The 22,247-nt window shown below is 39.0% G+C and overlaps 1 protein-coding gene across 8 annotated transcripts in view; it reads right to left on the bottom strand.

The window, feature by feature from the left end:
• Nucleotides 1–22,247, bottom strand: part of GLRA2 (glycine receptor alpha 2) — a 119,775-nt gene that overhangs the window by 88,773 nt on the left and 8,755 nt on the right. For 4 of the 8 annotated variants that reach the window (XM_085584905.1, XM_077781615.2, XM_031503770.3 and 1 more), the window contains exons 3-4: nt 7,042–7,109; nt 10–233 (exon numbers count right to left, since the gene is read on the bottom strand). In XM_085584905.1, the coding sequence (XP_085441031.1) occupies nt 10–233; nt 7,042–7,109 (292 nt within the window). Of the gene's footprint in view, nt 1–9; nt 234–6,877; nt 6,946–7,041; nt 7,110–22,247 lie in introns of all 8 variants that reach the window. The other 4 variants (XM_077781614.2, XM_031503768.3, XM_031503775.3 and 1 more) reach the window with 2 other exon arrangements.

Here is a 22,247-nt window from a genome sequence, read left to right as displayed (position 1 = left end):
CTGGTTTACCTGATACTGTACAACACCTTTCCAGTTTTAGAAATCCTCAGCAACTTGTTGTCTGTTGTAACATCATGGAAATTTGCTCCCTTCTCATTGGCAAAGAATAAATCTGGCTTCCAAATAGAATCCAACATTGAGGGATCCAAATCCAGGGAATCATCAGGATATTCGCTGTAAGCCAGACGTGAGTCATTCCACTGCTGCCTCAAAAAAATGTTCACTCTGTAGTCCTACAGAAATGTCATGTAAACAGGTTACTAAGCCACCAAAACTGGAAGCCCACTTTCAGCTTGCTTTATGTTCTTAGATATACTGCAGTACCAGCATTACAGCAAACATTTGTGTTATCCTTTGAACATCAGAGTTGTCATTTGAAACTAAAATTGTCAAAGTGCTGCATCGAACCAAACAAACAGAACTGGTACATTTTCCAAATCAAACATCCTTCAGTGATGAGAAAAATATTAACTGCAATCTCCCCAATTAAATGTAACCCTATTTCAAATGTTGTGAATCACCTAAGAGATAGTTTTAAATTCAAAAAGAATTGCAGTTAAATATATACAAGTTCAACAAAGATGCTAAAAAATTACCAATTTAAATAAATTTATTCTAATATGTAAGTAATTTATGTCTAATGCACTCATGAATAGTTTTTAATTCCAGTGAAGCCAAAACTGTATAGTAGAAATTAAATTACTGCTTCTTATTTATTACTTGTTTCCTTTTCCTAGTTAGTGTATGATTTCTGTGTATGTTCCTTCATTTACTCCTCCCTGTCTGCATCCCATCAAAATTGGCCTGACTGTATTCTTCTGCTTGGTGGTCTGCTAGTCACAACTGGGAAAGGCAGCAATTACTTAGAGGTTCATTTAGAGCCAACATTAACATTATGTCAAGAACTGGTTATTAAAGAGGAGTGAGAAAAGAGCTTTCAGGTTCTAAACTCTCTACAGGGAGTAGAAAGTAGCAAGTGTTTACTCTCCTAATCCCAGCTTTCCAAAATCAGCAAATAAGATCCTCATCTCTCTGAAATTACTATTTTTAATTTGTCCGTGAACACTGTCTTAGAAATACCATCTACTCTTCCTCTAAAAGAAAAATATTTAATAATATTTCTATTGATTATATTATTTGAAGGAATGCTTTATCAAATAATTCTGCTGATAACACAAAGCATTAACATTTTGGATTTTCAACTGCACATTAAAATGGCAACACTGTGCTTTTGAGTTGGAAAATGTATGAGCTGACTGGGTTTTAGTCAGGTACCTGAACTGCATAGAAAAGAACTTATCACCCTTGAAATGTAGATGAATATTCTCACTCTGATCAGAGCTGCAGAAAGCAGCTTGCCCCATATGCAGACTCTGTGAACAAGCCCCTCCGAGCTTTGGTTTTTGCCCCCTTTGCTCTGTGTAGTAGTGAGGTGTGCTGCTGCCCTGACAGAATATTTCTGACATCCAAACTGATGCAGATTTTGAACCCAATGGGAAGATGCTTTACAATGTCACTAGGTGAATAACTTTTCTTCCTTTGTTTTTCATTTGCATTTTGCTCTTGGGTAGATGTGATTCCAAACAGGAATGTTGACTAATCAGAGCAAGACAGACCTGAGAGAGGTCTCAAGAATAGCATTTATTAAAGATACTTACAAAAGCCTGTATCTGTTTTTCACAAGTCATAATACTTTTTATGATGTTCTTGTTTCAGACATTTAAATATCAAATAGCTACTTGCAGTTCTGAGCTTATAAAATGTCATCACATCTTGTGAGGATACACCATCCATAATCATACTATCCCTTATTTCTTGGTCTTAGAAACTGGGAGTTTCTTCTGTTTATAAAGTGTCTTTAAGCTTATATTTATCTTTAAGTATATATGAGTCTCAGAGTTTATATGGGACAGATTTAGCTATAAATCTAGGAATGCACTGATTCAAATTCTGCAGAAAAGAAGGCAGGAACAATTGCTGATAGAATAAAATTGCTACAACTAGTTATGAGACGGCCTTTAATTCTTCATTGTGATATGATATAATGAAGTCTATGGAAAACAGAGGGATTGTTTCCCCCATTACATAGAAGTCATACATAAGTCAGGCCAGTAAATTATATAGCAAAATCTAAAAAATTACTTTGATGAACTTCAGTGGTTGGTGATTTAGATAATAAAATCTGTCCGGAAAATCTTTATTCATAGAAGATATTTCATATGGTAATATATATTATACCAAAATCAAAAATAGTACCAATAAGATTATCCTATATATTTCAATATGTCCCTTCATAAATTTATCAGAGTCATCACACCAATACACTTGGAAATGCTTTCCCTCTGAAAGCTTTGTTGTTAGAAGTAAAACAGAATTGAAACCTTTTTTTTGCATCTGATAGGCTTTCCATATATATGTGTAGATATTTTAATGAGAAAAAAAAAGGAAATATAACATACACATCACAAGAACAGCATTATTTTTTCCTCCTATGCTTGCTGTGCAAGCAATTGAGAGGGATGTGTGTTTACAAAATCAGGCCTAATCGTGTGCAGAATTTTGAATTTACTTTTCCTGAGCTACCACTGTAAGTATGTTTTGAAGGAAAATTCTCTTGAGAATAGTAGACAGCATGGAGTTGAGGCACACTACAGTGTGAGGTCCTGAGGGTAGAAGTGGGTGTGCTGTAGTAAAGCACTCCTACACAACCACAAGTACACCTACGCTGCAAATTCCTTCTGACAGCACCACCACTCTGAACAAGGAGTGTGGACCTGAAGATTCAATCTCAGATGCACTACCAGTGTCAGCAATAGCTCAAGGCAACTCAGATAAACAGTTTTCCTCTGTTCTCAAGTCATAAGCTCGCAGTAATACAAACATACTGAAAGAATATTAATCTGATTAGATTTAGTAGCTCTATCTGAAGATTTAGGGACTTGATCCACAGATATACTTAGTCTATATTATATGAATGTAGATAGATATCATTTTTCAGCAAATCTAAATCCAGATTCACTGCCCAGAGCAAAGCTCTGGATCCCTTTGGCCTCAGGCAGTGCTGTGGCAGGAGGAGTGCAGGGGAGCCCCTGCCCTGTTCTGCTTTCTGCCTCTGAACCAGCATTTGTCTCAGGTCTGAGCTCTCCTCCCACCTTCCCCTCCAACAGCAGTGATTGCCCAGGAGTTGAGCTGGGAGTCAGAAACAAACAGCAGATTTAGCTGGCCTTCCATGAATAGGAGGGGTTTGCCAAAAAGACTCTCTCTAAATCCTAAAGATAAATGCTAACTGAAAAGCAGTGGTTTGATGACCTATTCCAAGGCCATGCAACAGAAAAGGCACTTGGCCACCTGTGGGCATAAGCATGCAATGTGTCCCCAGTGGCTTCAGTGGGAGCCTTTCATTTAGTTAAAAGTATACATGTGAATTAATCAGGATCTAAGAAACTCTTTTGTAATCATGGGGTGTTTTCCCTTTAAATGGGAGATAGTATCATATAGCCAGCCACAGCACAGCTTTTAAAATTAAGAAATGGCAGGTTTTTCTGCTGACATAAGTACTCAAAACACAACTGGAGTTTGGATCATTTACCCTAACAGAGAACCTGCTGCATAGTGTCAGTCACTGATTACACGGCACAACGACAATAACAATGTCCTCACAGTTAGTCATTTCTGTAATTAACAATTAGCTTGTCAATATACAAAACACTCTTAACTTCTCCTACAGCTGATAGCTAAAAAATCCTGGTCATTAGGAACACTGAACATCTGAATTTTTTGGGATGCTGCCCAGGCTGATGTAGATTACTCATCTGTGATACTCAACTGCAGACATGCTGTACAGTGAATTTTCTGCTGAATACTGCATGTGTAAATACTTCCAAAAATAGATATAGAGTTTACTCTCATAGCTGCTTTATTCAGTTAATTTATTCAGAAAAATCTTTTTCTCTTTATTTGCAAGTTAGGACTTAAAGACAAATCAAAGAAAATTTTCAACTATATAATCTTGACTCTGGCCTTTTTTTTATTATTTTCATTTTGGTATAATATATATCATTTAATAAGAAAGAAAAATACTTATTTTGCAGGAAAAATAATCTATTAGGATACTGTCCTATATGTGCATTATAGAGCAGAAAGACAGTTATATCTGCATTTTGTTTCTCTAGATCTTTGGGAATTAAACTCATGAAGAGTCTGTTGAATTCATCCATCTGAATTAGCAAAAAATCCAAAGTTTATTTCTTAATGTAAGTTTTCCATTTTTAGAAGAGTGTGCTGCACATTGGAGTTGTGCTGGCCTTTCATATTGAGAGGAATTTTATCCTGTACTGTGTGTCTTAATCAGAGGACAGAATCTCCTCCTGGTAATGTTACTGAATTTAGTAGGTCTGGGACTGTAATCCCGTTTGCTATGTTAATTAATTTCTCCTCCACAAAGCTTCCCTGAGCAAGTTTTCATCTTCCAAATTTCCAAAGGACTGTTGTAGGTGGTCCAAGCTATATTCTGATAATGTCCTTTAGTGCATGTCCATGGTTTCAATAAATATTCCTCTCCTCTGAGACAGGAATGTCTCTATTGAATTTGCAATCCAGGCTTTTGAATGAATCATTTAGTTTTATGTCAAAATCATCAAGAGCATTTTATAGGGAAAATTGATTCCTAGGAGTCAAACAAACTTGTTATTTATCATAAGGGATGCCAACAATTTTACCACACATTTATATCTATTTCAAAAAGACAAAATAGTTGAAACAGCAATTGATGTCTGCCTCTCAGAGAAGATTCCTGAAACTAGTCACAATAGTCATTAAAAGAGAGAAAACATTAAGAAAACTAGTATCAAATTAGTGAGCAGCATCTTAGAGAAATCTTTCCACACTTTTAGCAGATATAATGAACAAAGCAAAATAAGAAAGCCAATAGTCTTTGTTTTCATCTACTTGAATGTTTGGCTATTTTCAGCAAAATGTGTTAATGAACATTGGAAAGATGCACATTAACATATTTGATAGAAGGTAAAATGTAATGAGGGGATTTAATCAAAGCAATGAAGGAGTCTAATTAATGCAATCAGCATTAGGTCGTGCAAATATTTTCATTGAATGCCATCTTGTAAAGCTAGTGACGTGCAGGATTTTTGGTACTAATAATATGCTGATGTCTCTAAACACTGAGATCAACAGACATGTAAAAATGCTATATTTACAGCTATCTTCTCAGAATCCTTAAAACACAGTAAAACAATTCATGTTTTCCAAAATTAATGAAAATTGTCTGTTGATAATTATGTTACATCCTGATATGTTTATTTCCCTGTCATTTTAAAATTTATTTTAGTTTTCTTTTAAGGTTTTTTTAAAATATTACAGATATATAGTCTAAAGCATTAACTTATTTGTTTTATAGCTCTGTATGTTACAGCTTGTCATTTATAGCAAAGTTTTCCCACACTGTTAAAGAAAGAAACCTGGCCTAGCAATAACTCACCTTTCATCTCTAGAAAACATTAAATAACAGGGTGGGTTTTTTAAATAAAATTGTTCAGGAGCAGAAGATTTGTGTTCCTTCATTCTTTAATGACCTTACTAAAATGATGGCATGAGTTACAATTTAATCTAAATTAATATTAAACAAAATACATAAGTCAGGCTAAAAATCTTCTCTTCCTTCAAAATGCAGGGCCCACAAGGCAATATCTATTCCATCTTACAAAAAAGATACTTTTTTTGTTTACTTCAAGTGGGCAGCAAGTTCATTATTAATTACCAAATTTTCAGTCCTACAGGAAGCCAAGGATTTTTATTGCCTCTGGCTTCAGGAAGTCCAGAAAAACAAGGATACTGTGTTTTTCCTGTGATTCCAGGAATCTCTGGAAAACAGAGCTGTGAAACTACACTGCAATTTCTCCAAAAGTGCCATAGATATGAGCACCTAATAATTATTATAGGTTTATCACCTTATTATAAATCTGTCAAAAAATATCTCTGTGGATTAACCCCCATGGTCAGGTGTATGTAGGCTTGATTAAAAAGACAGATCTTTTTTATTCACTTTTGAAAAACATTTGAAAATTCAGCATATTTTTAAATGGAATCAGAAAAATATATTTTTATTTTTCTTATCAAATAGTGAAAAATATAATAGACTGATAGACTTCTAGACTAAACATTTTTAAAAATAAGTTGGATGAAAATGTTAACTTTCATTTTTCCTTAGCTTGATTTTGTTTATTCTATGTTTTGCAATTTTTAAAATGAAAATGTGACCTTTTTTTAACTCTGTTCTTTGCATTCAGTCAAAATACAAATTTCAGCCAGGTGCAATCCCATAATTTCCTAGTACTTATTTAACCTCAAAATACCTAAGTCTTATACCCACATGTTCTAGTCACTTAACTCAAGTTTTACACTTCCTCTGTAACTGATGTGGCTGCAATTCACAGAGATCTATCTCAGTTAAACAAGACCATTTTCTGCAGCAGCAGGTGATTCAGCATGTGGTGCAAAACACACTCACAACTCAAATATGGTGCACTTGGCAGGGAAATCCACAGCTGAGCTCCAGATATTCCTCTGCTTTTTCAGAGCTAATGAAACCTGAGAAAGCAGGTTTGCACACACCTATATTTGCTGCCATCATAGTCACCACAGACTGTGGTGCTATCACTATGTAGGTGTGTTTAGACTTGATAGGTGAATTTAATTATATATATATATATAATTATTTTATATTTATTTTATGTTATTTTTACTCAGGTTTTTAGTAGGTTTTTAGTAGCTTCATAGTAAATATCCCCAAATCTTGAGTATCTCTATTCTACATCACATCGCACTCCTTCGCAAGATGGCTTCAATGATCAGTCCCACTCACCATTGTAGTTTCTGCTATTGAACCAAAGCTGTTGATAAATATGTTGCAGGTAACATTTACAGGAGGACCTGCAAGTTGAACAATAAATAGAAAAATTGACAGGTTGTGTTCATGACATATATTAAGTATTGCTGTTCTCTTGCCAATGGCATCATAGCACTTACCATTGTGGTTTCTGTGACTGATCCAAAACTGTTGATAAAAATATTGCAAGTAACGTTTACTGGAGGACCTGTGGAATGCAATAAAAATGTTGCAATATACATTGAAACAAAAGTACAGATCCCTCAGCCTCCGTACAATCTGGTACAGATGTGGCTGAAAACAAGCAGAAAGTGAGTTTTCCCAAAGAGCTCACGTAAATTTTGATCAAAAGAAAAGCATTATGAACACTAATTTATTTGACCTAGTTTCATTGGAAGTTGTTATATGAACACACAGAACAACATCCTTGCATTTAGAGATTCACAAGAGAGTTGAGTGAGGGCTTTTTTCTCATCCACAGTACCAGTACAGAATATACTTTAGCACTGCAACTACTCCTCTCTCCCTTCTCCCTTCATCCAGAACTCAAAAAGTTATCTCTCCACATTTACTCCACTCTGCAGGCAAATGTTTGCCACTGAAATTCCCAGCAAGGGAAACTTCTCACATTGACTCCAGACCACAAGCAGCTCCTCCTGCACCTTATCTGGAAGTCTCTGGCTTGCCATGACCAAATATTTTAGCAGTATCTGTTCTGGCTTGAACAGATAGCTTTCATTAAACAGCTATTTGTATTCTCTTCCCTCCCACCACCTTTGCTATTATTCAGCAGTCACTGACATGTGACAGAATGAATGAGGACTTAATATTTAATTAGTTGCCTATTAGCCTCCTTGATTTTTTAGGTGTGACAAAATAAACAGGGTTCTCAACAGAATAAAAAAGGATTCATGCTAAAGGCCTGAATTTCAGTGACACAGAAGTTGGTACAAGCATTGAGTATCAAGTACTTTCTTCTATCTTTTGTCACTGCTATTTTTAATCATAGCATATTTTTTATAAATGAAAAAATGTCAGTGCAGAGAATATAAATATCCCCATTTGGTTTACAATTCAGGTCTGAAATTGGTTTACAAAAGATGGAAACATTATTACTTTCTTTTTAGTAAAATGGAAGAATAATAATGAGTCCATTGTCAACTTCCTGAGTGCTAGACTACCCACCTTAAAGGAAACAATCATGTTAGTTTTGGGAATAAAAACCACAACAGAAACATGTTTTGAGGCTTTGTATTCCAATGAGGTGTGTTGTTTAGCTCAGGGTTTTTTACAATAATTGTTTTTAAAATACTTCCTTTTTATTTTGCAAATGTGTTTTCATTTCTAATACCAGATCAAAACCAAGCCAGAGTCTGCTATTTTCCCTCTATATTATCATTTTTGTTTCTTTGAATTGGTGGTATTTCTATTAGCTAGGCACCTTGAACCTACATTTCTCTACATCCAGACATACTGAGTCACTGTACCATTGAGGCTGGAAGGAAACTCTGGAGATCACCCAGTCCCCATAGTCCATCTTGTCCCAGAGAAGGATCAGCTAGAGAAGGACTGTGCCACATCAGACTCTGAATATATCCAGAGATGGACACTCCACAGATTCTCTAGGCAACCTGTGCCAGTGTGCAGTCACCCTCACAGCAAAATGCTTCTCTTATGCTTAAGTGGAATTTCACAGTTTCAGCTTGTGTCCACTGCCTCTCTTCCTGTAACTAGGCACAGCTGAGAAGAATCTGGCTACCTTTACTTACACCTCATCAGTTATCCATGCACATGGCTGAGATTCCCCAGAACCATTTTTCCCCAGGCTCTGGCCTCACCAATCTCAGCCTCCTCTTGTATGACAGATCCTGCAGTCTCTTAACTACCTTCATAACATTTTGCTGGACTCATAGCAATGAATTCATGTCTCTCTCATACTGGGGAGCCAGAGCTGGGCTCAGCATTCCAGGTGTGTCTCACCAGTTCTGAGCAGAGCAAAGGATCCCTTCCCTCAACCTGCTGGCCATGCTGTGCCTGATGCAGCCAAAGAGTCCATTGGCTTCCTTTGCAGCAGGGGCACATTCCTGGCTGATGTTCAACTTGGTGTCCACCAGGAGCCCACGGCCTTTCCTGCAAATCTGCATTCAGCTGGCCATCTCCCAGATTGTTTCTTCCAAGTTGCAGGACTGCATTCCCTTTCCTGAACACAGTGAGGTCCTGCTGGCCCATTTCTGTAGCTTTTCCTGGTCCCTCTGAATATCAGGCAACTCTAGGGCATCAACCATTCCTCCCAGTTTTCTATCTCCTGCAAATTAATTGAGGATGCACCATGTCCCATTATCCAGGTAATCAATGAAGATATTAAAAATTATTGGCCCAGTACCTGTGCCAGTAGTACAACAGTAGTGACTGGCCATAAGCTGGATTTTGTGCTGCTGATCACAGCTCTTTGAGCATTGCAATTCAGTCAGTTTTCCATGCCCTTTTAGCTGGTCTGTTCCATGTTGCGAGAGACACTAAGAAAACCCTTGCTAAAGCTGAGATAGTCACTGCTCTGCCCTGATTCATTGATCCTGCCAAGTCATCATAGACAACTATTAGCATTCCAAGGAATGATTTCCCATTCATAAATCCATGTTGACTACAACCAGTCATCTTCCTGTCCTTCATGTCTGGAAATGGCTTCAAGAGGATTTGCTCCAGACTTTGAGATAAGGCTGGCCAGCCTGTAACTCCTGTATCCTCCTGCTTGTCTTTCTTAGAGATAGGAGTGACATTTTTTTACCCATATGATTAGGAGCCTTCACCAATTGCCATGACCTTTTAAAGATAATAAAGAATGCAACGACCTAGCATCCACAGCTGTGCTAAGCACTTGTGGATGTTTCCTACGTGGTCTCATGGACTTGTCTGTGTCCAGTTTACCTAAGTGCTCTGTAGCCTAGTTCTTCATCACTAAGTTTTTATTGATTTTGGACTTTATTACAGGTCTCAGTGGCATGGGATTCCTTAAGACCATTCTTGCTGATAAAAACTGTGGAGAAGGAGGATCACAGCTGTTGTCTTGCAAAGGCCATCATATGTGAGCGTCACAGTTCCAGCTCCTGAGTGCCAGCAGAACAGAGTACACATGCTTAACAGTGTTAGGAAAACATGGCTTATGTATGTTAGGAAATATGCTGCCACATCACAGACTGCAGTCCAGATGTGCAGGAGTAGGTACATGGATAGTAGTAAGTACATGCCACAGCACTGTATTTCACAATAAAGTAAATACCTCCCTCCGTTTCCGTACTTAATTATAATTAAGTCTTTAATTTGCCTTCTGCTGGTAGAAGTGGAACACTCTAAGAACTATAAGAACTCAGTAAACTCAATAAAAAAACAGAGATCAGGTTTGCTTCTCACCTGAGGAACCTAATATAAATAAGTCTATGGACCTAATTAGGTGCATCCCAGTCTTGAGGGAATTGACTGATGTAGTTGTCAAATTACTCTCCATGATATTTGAAAAGCCATGGCAATCAGGTGAAACTCTTGGTGGTTGGCAAAAGGGAAGCACTGCACTCATTTTTAAAATGGGAGAAAAAGGGACCCTGGGAACTACTGACCTGTTAGCCTGACATCTGTGCTTGTGAAGATCATAGAACAGATCCTCCTAGGCACATGGAGGACCAGGAGGTGATTTGGGACAGTCAGCATGGCTTCAACAAGGACACATCTTGCCTGACAAACCCAGTGGCCTTCTATGACAGAGTGACTACATCAGTGGGTGAAGGAAGGGCTACAGATGTCATTTATCTGGACTTCTCTAAGACCTTTGACACAGTCACCCACAATATCCTGGGAATTGGAAAGGTGTGTAAAATTTGTTCAGCTTGGAGACAAGAAGGTCCCAGGGACATTTTATTGCAACTTTTCAATACTTAAAGCAGGCCTGTAAGAAAGGTGGGAACAAATTATTTTTAATGGGGGCATTCTGCAGTAGGAAAAGGGGCAATGGTAAACTAAACCACACTTCATCTTGTAAGATTTTTCTAATCTAATAGTTCAATTAAAATTAAAGCAGCAAACTTCCATGAAGCATAGCCAATGTTTCAGGACACAATATAAAAATCTTCAAAGGCAAAGGAAATAATTAATTTGACTTTACTGCCTAAAATCTAAAAAGAGTTGACATTACCTACAAAATTAATCAAAGTATACTTTATAACTAAATCCTTTTCTCCCCCTAGTTTTCCTTTTGTCACTTCCAATGCAATAAGGTAACAGTCCAGTTGCCTTTCAAGCACATTCAAGATAATCAAAGTGTTATTTGAGTCATAAGGGAAATGTTTCTTGAAAGGACTCAGGCAAAAAAAAAACAAAAAAAAAAAAAAACAAAAAAAAAAAAACAAAAAAAAAAAAAAAAAACAACCAAACCACAGAAAAACACAAAACACCAAACCAAGCCCAAATCAGGCAGCTAATGTTCAAATCAACCAGAAAGTACATGTCTGGTATTCCGATAAACAGCTAAGATATGGCTTCTGTTCCCTGCAGCTCCCTTTCCTCTGCTTCCCCAGAGGGGTTGCTGCTGCTGCTGCTGCTGCTGCTGCTGCTGCTGCTGCTGCCAGTCAACAGGGCTCTCTGATACACTGCCTCCTTGAAAAACCCTGACACAGAATGTGTCACACACCTCCTGTGACTTTGGAGCACTTAACACTTACAGAAAGTCCCTGGCACTCATCTGCTTATCTTACCCACAAGAAACCAGAATACACAGAATATTTCCCTGAATGTGCTGTGGCATGTTGCCTCAAAACTCCTGTACCCAAGGTGTCTGTGATCTTATTGCCATCTGGCTAGAGAATGAATCCTTTCCTTATCAGCTGCCAGAGGAGGTGAATCCATCCCAGTGTGCGGAACAGTCCCCATATGGATTAATGAGTGCTGAGAGGAATACATTCAAGCTCTATCCAACTCCTAATTCCAGCCTCTGCTAAATATTCTTCAGTATTGATGGTACACAGTCACAAATCTTGCTTCATTTGGTACATTCTTGAGAAGATTTACTTGTACTCTTTCTCTGGAGATGATCCTAACTGCAACTAATCATATCTACATCCTCAAGTTCATCCCAACTCTTGTCTTTTTTGGAGTAGAGTTTCCAGCACCTGGAAGACTTTTCACAATAATTCCAACCATATAGCTAAATTGTCCTTAGTGGGAAGGGAATATTATAATCACACAAGAGATTGTGTGATTATAATTGCCAATTTTCTTTGATATGTGTATTTATTGAGGGATTCTGTAAGGCAAACTAAAATACAGTATACAAGAGAACTGTGGGCAAAGCATAGACATGGAAGCAAAAATAAAAGAGGCAGAACCAACTTATGGAATGACAGTGGAGTTATTGGCAAGATCTGTGAAGGATCTTGTATCTTTTTCTATATGTAATATTTTCTGGTCTACCTTCTCAATTTGACTCTGTGCCAATGTAGAGGTTTTTTTGTCACTATCTCAAATGATTTATTTTGTATATACAGAGGAGAAAGCTGAGCCAAACCTCCCTTCTCCCCTTACCACGGAGAGCAGGATAATCAAGAGTATTTGAAAAGACTAAAATCAATCCCACCTGAGTTTGAAGATAGAGCAGGAATCTGGGAACAGAACCAAAGGGCTAAGTGGGGAGACAGTGATCCCACCAGGGATGGAGAATCCCATTGTCTGTAGAACAGGGATTGTGTGTCGGAGCTCAGACGAGGGAGGTGATCAAAATGTGGATGATGGCAGGACAAAGACCCACATGCTGACCTGAGCACCAGTAGCACACATCCTAGGACAGCAGGGGAGGACAGAGGAACTTGTTGGAGATGGTTTTTTATATGCAAGTTCTAGAGACAGCTGGTGTTTTAGAAACCATTTATCCCCAACCAAACTGAACAGCCTCCAACATCCATCAGAGTCCTCATGAGACCTGAAACAGAGCTTATCCCTATGGAGGCCTCTGCCTCTGCAGCTGCAGCACTACGGGTGCCTGAGTTACCACTTCAAGAGCTTGCCAAGGCACCTCTCCATGGCCCTGCACATCCCTGTAAGTCAGACGAGGATAAACTGCTGCTGGGACACCTCAGCTAGCCATGGTCATTAGACAGGGACAAGCTGTTCATCATCCTAGCTCCTTCTCTGCCCAGGGTGTAGCACATAGGAAGAATTATCAAAGGCAGCTAAGCCAGTGACCATGAGTGTTGGGCCAGGGAGACAAACGCAGCTTTGATGCACTGAAAAAGTTCCTCTGAGACATAGGAATCCTGCAGCTACCCTAGAAGAAGTGCAGCTGCATACTTGTTTCCAAGGGCCCATATAATGTGTAGTCCAAACTGTGATGAGAAAATTCATACAATTTAACAAGTTTGCTGAAGGTTTTAGTAATAAATCAGGAGGCTGACCACAGGTAGTTTTTTTTGCAAGCACCTAGGTAAGATTTCTCTCTTTCCCTATCATTTTGCCTTTGGCAAAACCAATCTTTTCCTCTATTTAAACATCATCCTCTCATTAGAGTCTTAACAGCTCAGTCACAGGAGGCAAAATTGACGGCACCAGGACAACATCATTACCCTAAGGCTTACAAATCAAGGTGACATTTTTTTGCTGGGTAGTGATGTCTTTCTTCTATGAGATTGTCTTTCTATGGGATTTCTGTCAAGTTCATCACCCTGACTGCCTAAGTGTAATAATACCCAGTAAACACAGAATTTCTTCTTCCTTAGAAGTGTTCAACACAATCCAATGTGGATTATTAAGTTTATGTCACTTTTTATTAATTCATTAAAATGATACCCACTAAATAAACAAACAAAACCACCTCCAAATTAAAAAAAAAAACCACCAGAACAACAACAAAAACACCAAAACCAAAAACACCCACAGAAAAAAAAAACAACAACAAAAAATTTTAAAAAATCAACCCGTCAAACCAAACCAAAAATCCATAATCCATAAGAAATGCAGTAATTGTATGCTATTTTGCACTGATTCAATTTGCTGGCAAACTCAAAAAAAAAAAATATTATTGTTCTGCTTCATCAAGCTAAAACAAACATCCTCTGAAAGTTCATCTGTCATATATAATAACTTAGCTTGCTGAGAATGCCATTTGCCCGGGTAGGAATATGGCAATGATTTTGGGTGCTTACTGTTGTATCAAGACTCAGAATCTTATTTTGTACAATCAATATATATTTATGACCAACAGACTGAGGCTAAGAATACCAAAAGCACTTACAGAACCAGAGAAAACCCTGGAGAGATCTTTAGGTGTCTAAAATCCTTTTAGGACTCTCATTCCCATTGATATCACTCAGTCCAAGAATTACCAAGTGTCTGAGAAATACATGTGAGCAATACCATTTGTGAAAATGGTATCTTTCAGACTGGGGAGACACAACATTGTCCTACCCATAGCAGATGAGATACAGAGGCAATGCCGGATAGAATCAGCAGGAAAGCATGACAGCAGAAAGTACAATTTTTCCCTAGTTCCAGCTGCCTATGTACATGTATGAACAAACAAACAAAAAGAGAACTCTACTCTTACATCAAGATTTAAGCTGCTTCCCTTCACTTGCTTGAGAAAGCATCTAAGCAAGAATGTGGCCCTATGAGATGACCTGAATGTAAAAAGGGCATGTGATATTGCAGATTTGAAAGCTCTTCTTTAGCAAAATACCACTGAGGCCTCCCAAGACAAATACTCCTGCAATTGTCAAGTACAAGTGATCACAGGAAGAGTCACAGAAAGAAAATTCTCTGGAGTAAGTACTACTAAAGCCATCTCTCTCTATATATATACATTGACACAGCTTGAGCTCAAACAGTGAATAGTCAATTCCTGAAGTAGTATGTAAGTTTTCAGCTGTGGGACTATTGCTGAATATAACTGGAGTCATGCTGGCAAAATCCTATCAACATTTCAAGGAAGGAGAATCCCTGCTAAGATGCACTTTTTTGTGCCTTAAAGCTCTTGTGAAAACTGTTGGATTGGCATGCTTCACATTCAGTGAATGCTTTTGTCCATAGACCCAGTTCTGGCAGAGGAAGGTAAATCTCACTCTGCAAAGCTTCTTCAGTTCTGCATTTGGCATTACAGGATAGTCCATATGATGAGTTCATTCTTCCCTGACTCTTTCTGCTGAGGTTGATAACAGAAACATACATTACTGTCAGCTCTGGGTTACAGTGGGATATATCCACACAGGTTATCTAACAGACACTGAACAAGAGCAATTTCCAGGCCCTATTTAATTTCACTTCACGAACCAGGAGTTCAGAAAAGGAAAGCCTGTTAAACAGTTGACATGCTCCTGGTTTACCCAGCTAACCTGAGCTAGTCTACAGAGAATATACAGCCCCAGTAGTCACAACAGATTGTATAAATGTGCCAGAGCTGGCTTTCACACAGGTAGTTTGAGGATGGTACCAATGTAGTCATGGCAGGCTGGAATTCACTGGAGGCCATTAACCCCAGACACCACAGCTCGTGCTGAGCTCTGTATCACTGCAGTGTTGTGCAGCACATCTCTGAGCAAATCACTTGAAAGCTCACCCAGATATTTCTACACAACCCTCAGCAACACTTGTAACTAGGTGCAGCCATTCCCAGAGCTAAAATGATCCATGTGCAAATGAAACAGTGGAAATAAGTCCAAAAAACAGTGAATCAGAAATCTTACATCTAGAATCTTCCAACTGGAACTACAAGTTTACAGTGCAAAGTTATTTAGAATTTATGTCAACTTTGAGAATATTCAAATCAATCCTTTAATATTTCATATGTCCATCAAATCCTTTTTCTTTGTCTGAGCTTTCCACTAATCTTTGAAATTTCCAGGTCATGACAAGCACCTCTTTGCAAGGCATCTCTTTTTAAAGTTTTCCTTCTTCCAATGTAATAGAACAATGGACAGTATTTGGGCAAAAGGAATTGCTTGCTTTTCTTCTGACATGATAATATCTGGACCTCTATTGCTCTTCCTATCATAAAACAGTGCTCTCTGAAGTGGCTCTCAGCAGAGATGCTCCTCACACCTGATCCTGAGAAACTGCCCAGTTGCTCTGCATTAATGAAAACAGAGCTCTTCCCCGCTGATTGGCATGTGAACTGCATAACGTGTGCAGAGGCCTGGGACATTCCTGAACATGGTGAAATAAAAGATGGTACTAGATCTACAGTAATGAAATAATGAAATCTGCACTCCAGCATAGGGTCAGACAAACTCCTTCTGGATAATCTTATTAATAATGTTTTATGAAGCCAGGGTAGCCAACTCATCTAAGAGACTGCATGGAATCACAAGATGTAAATATGTTCACTGAAAAGAGAAGGCAGGGGGAAGACCTACTTAATGAAAGAAAGAAAAAAATAAACTTATAAATAATAATATTAAAATGTTGCTACTAACCTAGGTTTCTATTTTAAGTCAGAATGAACTGATTACTCTTTCTTGGCACACATTTCAAAAGATTTCTTTTAAAAGAAATGTTATTTTGTTCATTTCTCTATAAATATGTGTTACTTTGTTCCTTCTCTGTGATTCTGATCTTGTGTTGCAGAAATTAATGGAAGCTCAGTTGTAAATATCAACAGCTGTAGTCTCAAATACAGGTTTAAACAATACCTATCTCTGTGGCTACAGAAAGGACTCAGAATCCATTTTAACTCCTTTCTTGTTCATCTGAGCCTCAGACATTCACTTTATTTAACAATTCTGCCAGTTTTTCTCCATAATGTTCCTTGTTTTACTGTCTGAAGGCATATGCAGGACTTGAATTATAAAGCAGTTGGACAACCATGACATAATATTAGAGAGCAGACACTGATTTATGGCTGATATGGAATTATACACCAAATTATACATGGGACACAGGTGAACAATGGGATTTAGACAAATAGGATGGCTCAATGATAGGGACAAATTACAAAAGAAATGGTCAGGAGTTGGTATAGATGTCAATCAGCAACATGTCAGAGGCACTGATGCAAACACCCACCAGATCTTGCACAAATGAAATTTTCTTTTTAAGTATTTCCTATTTTTTACCTCCTTACAGTTCAATTCATTTTCACACAATGTGTGCAAAAGATTATTTTGAAATTAATTCCTCCATACTGACTCTCATCTTCAATGTTCCCATCAGTTGATCTGTTGCTCAGCCTCCTATCCCTCTCCTTCCCACGTCTCCTTTCCTTTGGGGAATATCCTATCTTGAATCCCACATCCTAAATACAGAAAAGAATTTGTGTTTTTACTGCAAGACATCCTTAATGTACTTCTTGGGTGTCTTGCACAAGCATTTTTCTGACAGAAGTTATTTGTATATATAAAATGACTGGAAGAATGGGAGGGGAATGAGAAGTCTTTGCCAGCCTAAAAAATAAGCATCTCCTAAACTGACTGCCTTACTTTTTTAGCAATACATCCTGCTCTTTGGTGCAGGATGTTCACCGCACTGTGAGGAGCACCACATGGCTTTCACATGGGCTCAGACCTCTGCTGACATAAAACATGTTGCAGGGTCAGGGCATGTGATCTTTCTCTGGCTTCTACCACCACCAGTCATGCTGAGCAGAGGTCTTCTACAAAGTCATCCAAATGAGACTGTATCCACACTGAGGAACTTATCCATCTAAATTGAATCTATCCCAAATTATATTTAACTTTGATAAGTCAAATTTATATTTTAATCAAAAAACAAGGAATTAAAGTCTGTTATTAATAGATTGTGTGTGTGTTGCCTCACATAAAACACACCTCTGAAGTGTGACAGAAACCAAAACTCTCAGGGGTATGAAGCCAAAGAGTACAAAATTATTTGCAGGGGTACAGATCCACAGAGCTGAAAAATTCCCCCAAATGCTTATTTTTGGATGTTTCCTATAACCAGACTGACCAAAGGCTTTAACACTTCAGACTGCTCCATCTGATGGGATATCACTGTCTGGAAAGGAAAATTGCTGCAGTCTGAAACTTACATGGAGTAAACACATCCTTCATTTTAGTTTAACATAAGAGGGAGTATGCACATGTGTTTATGCACAGGCAACAGGCAAATTCACACCTGGAAATAAAAGGAATTTTTACACATGCTCCTGCTTTGGCACCGTGCATGTAATTTGCATCTCTTCAACAGCTGATTTAAATTGCAGTGTGAGAGTTTATAGCAGCCTTCTGAGCAGGCTGCTCTGTTGTTTTATTTCTTATTTAGGACTAATACTTTATCAGACATAGTAAACAGTGCAAGAAGAAATAGCAATTCTGATACAATAATTTCATAGCCTGAGACACAGACATAAAAACAGCACATATTGGGAGTGTAGTCCTTAGAGGCAGCCTAACTTAATGAGTATTGATCTGGTAAATTTTAATCCTAGGTTTTTCCTGACTAATTATGTCAGATTAAGGAAAGCATTTAGCCTTTTCTCAGATATATTTCCCCAAGGACAAAAGCAAGATAACCTGTAGTTGTGTTCCTGGCATGGAGGAGCAACAAATTTTTTCCTGCAGCATGAATCAGTTGTGTGTTGGTTACCATTCTTTAAAGGAGAGTGCCCACAATTCAGCCAGTCACAGCTCTGCCCAGTTGCTTCTCTGCAACCCTCGGCTTTGGAGACACAGAAATACACAGGTAGAGGTTGTTATCTTTTGGAAAAGAGCATCATTCTGCTACTGTGCTTCCCTGGACAGCCCACTGTTTATTACAGCCAAAAAAATCTCAGCCCCATGGCAGACAGAAGGCGGTGCAGTGGCTGCTGCTTCAGTGCAGAATATCCAAGCCCTTGTGGAGGAACCATGTGGTCCATAGGGCAGAACATGATGCTTCAGCACAGCAGGGTTCTACATGCAGAGAGCAAGTGATCTGCAATGGGCTCTTTGTCTGCCCTCCTGAAACTGAGATTCTCAGCGGGCTTGAGGTACCTCCTTTCAGGATCCACTGTTCAGACCACTCTGCACCTTTCAACTTTACACTGAAAAATCAGTCAAGAATTTCAGTTTTTCCTTCTAAAATACAATCTGTTCTGTGGCCAATAACAAAATATGGAGAGATTTCATGCAGAAAGGTCCTTTCTAAGAGCTTCTATGACTGTCTCAGATTGAAGGGATGCTGACTTGCATCTCTTAGGCTACAAAGCTGTGGATTTCTAGGAAAATGGGGTGGGATAGACCTCACTGCCTTTTATTCAGAGGAGGTAAGGTTCATCCTAAAGTGCAGCAGTGGCTGCTGCTAAAAATACTTCTATCTTAGTGATTGGGGTAATCATCAGGAAATGTGAGAGAAGTGCTGTTTCTCAAACCCTGTCCTTACAACATTTTCTGTAACAGCCACATCAGTTGCCCAGGTGTATTGGCTACAACAGGCACTTCTGTGCATTTCATCAAAGTGATCAAGAGTAAAGGCTCTCCTTTCTCAGACAAGCAGCTACATTGAAAGGTTGAAAAGTCACGTTCCCTTTGCAATTTTTTCCTGGCTTAGTCAAGTTTTAATTCTTTGCTTCAAAATAGACCTCTCATAACCATTTATATTCCTTTGGATCATATAGAAAACTCTTTAAGCTGAGGAGAAGCTGGACCAGAAAATATCCTATGTATTGCAGAGGATGGCAGACTACCCCATTTGTTTGGGTGTGGCAGCACGGCATGTTAAGTGATTACAGATCCACATTAAGAGGAATCTTTTTCCTGTGGAATATAAGGCAGGTTCTGAAATGCTTGGTCCATACAGGGAGATGGAGGTGGAGCAGTGCCTCATCAGAGAGTCTAAATTTGGATTAGGAGAGAGGTGGGTGCTCTGTGAAGCAGACTGGGGCAGTTCTGTGCATACTTGAGAGCAAATCTGAGAGAGGGTGCCAGTGACACAGCCATACTTGAGAGCAAAACTGAGAGAATCTGAGAAAATTTAAGTAAAACAGTAATGTACTGCCAAGAGTTACAAAGCAGGTGGATCAGAGATTTCTGGAGAGCAGGCATGGGGTTTGTTTGTGGGCTCATATTCCACCTAAGTCCTATTTTAAATGCTTTCTTCTTTTATTGACTTCTTAAATGCTAACATTGAGTTGATGCATATGAGGTAATCATAACACCTTCATTCCCTAGCAATACTTGAGGATTGCTGGTAGCTGGTACAGTTCAAATAAGCCACTAGGCTGCTCTTATTTAACCCTCATAAGTAACTGAATGCTTGGTGAATTGCACTGCTCTCTCGTGTACTGTATGGCTTAGATCTTGCACAGTTTCCAGTATCAGAGCCTTTATATATCTATAAATTTAAATTTATATATCTATTTAAATTTAGAATTTAAATCATGGACTTGGTGTTTATGACATTGACAGGTCATTATTTATGCCATACATATGAAGGTGCACCCTTCATATTAGAGTTCTGCCAGACCCTGTACCACCCTGTCTGCATCATCTGGGGGGCTCTTCTCTGCAGACTTAAAATCACACATTTCTGTGAAAGACAAAAATGCATATTCGGAAGCTGAACTGTCACATACATTTTCAGATTACTTAATCAGAGATTTATATGTACCTACAGTCAAGAACCACTCCCACCTCCCCCTCAAAACACACACAGAGAGAGGGGGGCAGTAATGAAGAAGAATGGAAGTTTGGACAGGAAAGGACCTGCAAGACGAAAGGACTTCCCCTGAAGGCTGAGGTGCCACCACAGAACTACTTCACTGCTCTGGAGAATGAAAAAGAAAGACTTGTCAGATCAGGATTGCTGCTGGAACTGAGTAAGGCAGCTCCATCTGGTCCCTGTGTAACCACCTGTGCAGCTGAGAAAAGGGGACTCTGGGTGACGAGGTATGGAGGGAGGAGCCATGTGCTCTCAGGAGAGGTGAGCTGCTTACCCTTGTACAACCATTACCTACTGCTGCTGGTTCACGTGGGTGCCAGTGACACAGCCAGGAGCTGCCTGAGGAGTACCAGGAAAGATGGGAGCCCAAGCATGGTGACAAAGGACTCTGGTGCAGGAACCTCCTTCATCAATCCTGCCAGAGCTGCAGTCAACAGCTCAATGTCCAAGTCCAACAGCTCATATCAGTATTGGGACTGGTGCTGCTTTAATATCTTTGTCAGGAACATGGACAGTGGGACTGAGTGCACCCTCACAAGTGTTCCTGTGACACAGCTGGATGGTGGTCAACACACGGGAGGGCAGGGATAACATCCTGAGGGTCCTTGAGAGGTGGGCCTGTGTGAACCTCATGAAGCTTAACCAGGCCAAGTGCAAGGTCCTGTATGTGGGGCAATGCCAGTTCAGGCTGGGCAGAGAAGGGATGGAAAACAGCCCTGAGGAGAAAGACTTGGACACGGCCCAGCAATGTGTGCTCACAGCCCAGAAAGCAAACCCTGTCCTGGGCTGCATGAAAAGCAGTGTGGGCAGCAGGGAGAGGGAGAGGGAGAGTAACCGTGTAAAAGAGATTTGCAGATTATAAATGCATATACTTATAGTGAATTTAATGTATATGTTTTTATATGTTCTAAATATAAACTGCATGCTTTCTAAAACAGCCAAAACACAACAAGATCTTTAATAAGTGACCCAATGGCCTTGGCTTCAACTACATAGAAAATTTAGGTGTGAATATAACACTGGATGTGATAAAAACATTACACTTATATTAGAATATAATCAAAACAATAATATCTACTCCTTTGATATGAAAGGTCTTTGGCTCTGCTTTGACATTTGTTTTTCAGAAATCCCCCCTGCAGTCTGTGCAGTAGCAGAATATTCCATTACAAGAGCCAAATCTATTGATATCTCTCAATTAAATGGTTCTGAATAAAGGCAACACACCAATACAATACAGATGACTGTGGCTAAACATTTATATATAAATGGTTCTGAATAAAGGCAACACACCAATACAATACAGATGACTGTGGCTAAACATTTATATATAAACGAAGACCTGGACTGATCCTCAGCTTAGATGCTAGACTGCATGGGTTAGCTTGTGCTTTACCCTACTGCATGCTCACAGACTTTCTGGCTTGCTTTGGAAGCAACTGGCTGTGGGCAGCTCAGAAAGAGCCCATCCAAGGGATGAGCAAAAAGCCAAGCAGCGTAGCTAATAGGGACCCCATTTGTCTAGTCACCTAGACATAACCTAACTAGCCATGCAACTCATCCAGCCTATTCATGTTCTGAGAAAGAACCTGAAATTAAAGTAAGAGAAGAAGAAGTGCAAGGTCCACAGCCTTTTTTTTTCCCTAGCAATTTTAAAACAAACACAATTAAAAGGCTCCTTCTGCCTGAAAAAGTGCATACCTAGGGCAGAGACTGAGCA

This window comes from Lonchura striata, chromosome 1 (assembly GCF_050655825.1).
Source record: "Lonchura striata isolate lonStrDom1 chromosome 1, ASM5065582v1, whole genome shotgun sequence".
NCBI lineage: Eukaryota > Metazoa > Chordata > Aves > Passeriformes > Estrildidae > Lonchura > Lonchura striata.
This window is presented reverse-complemented; position numbering and strand designations above follow the sequence as displayed.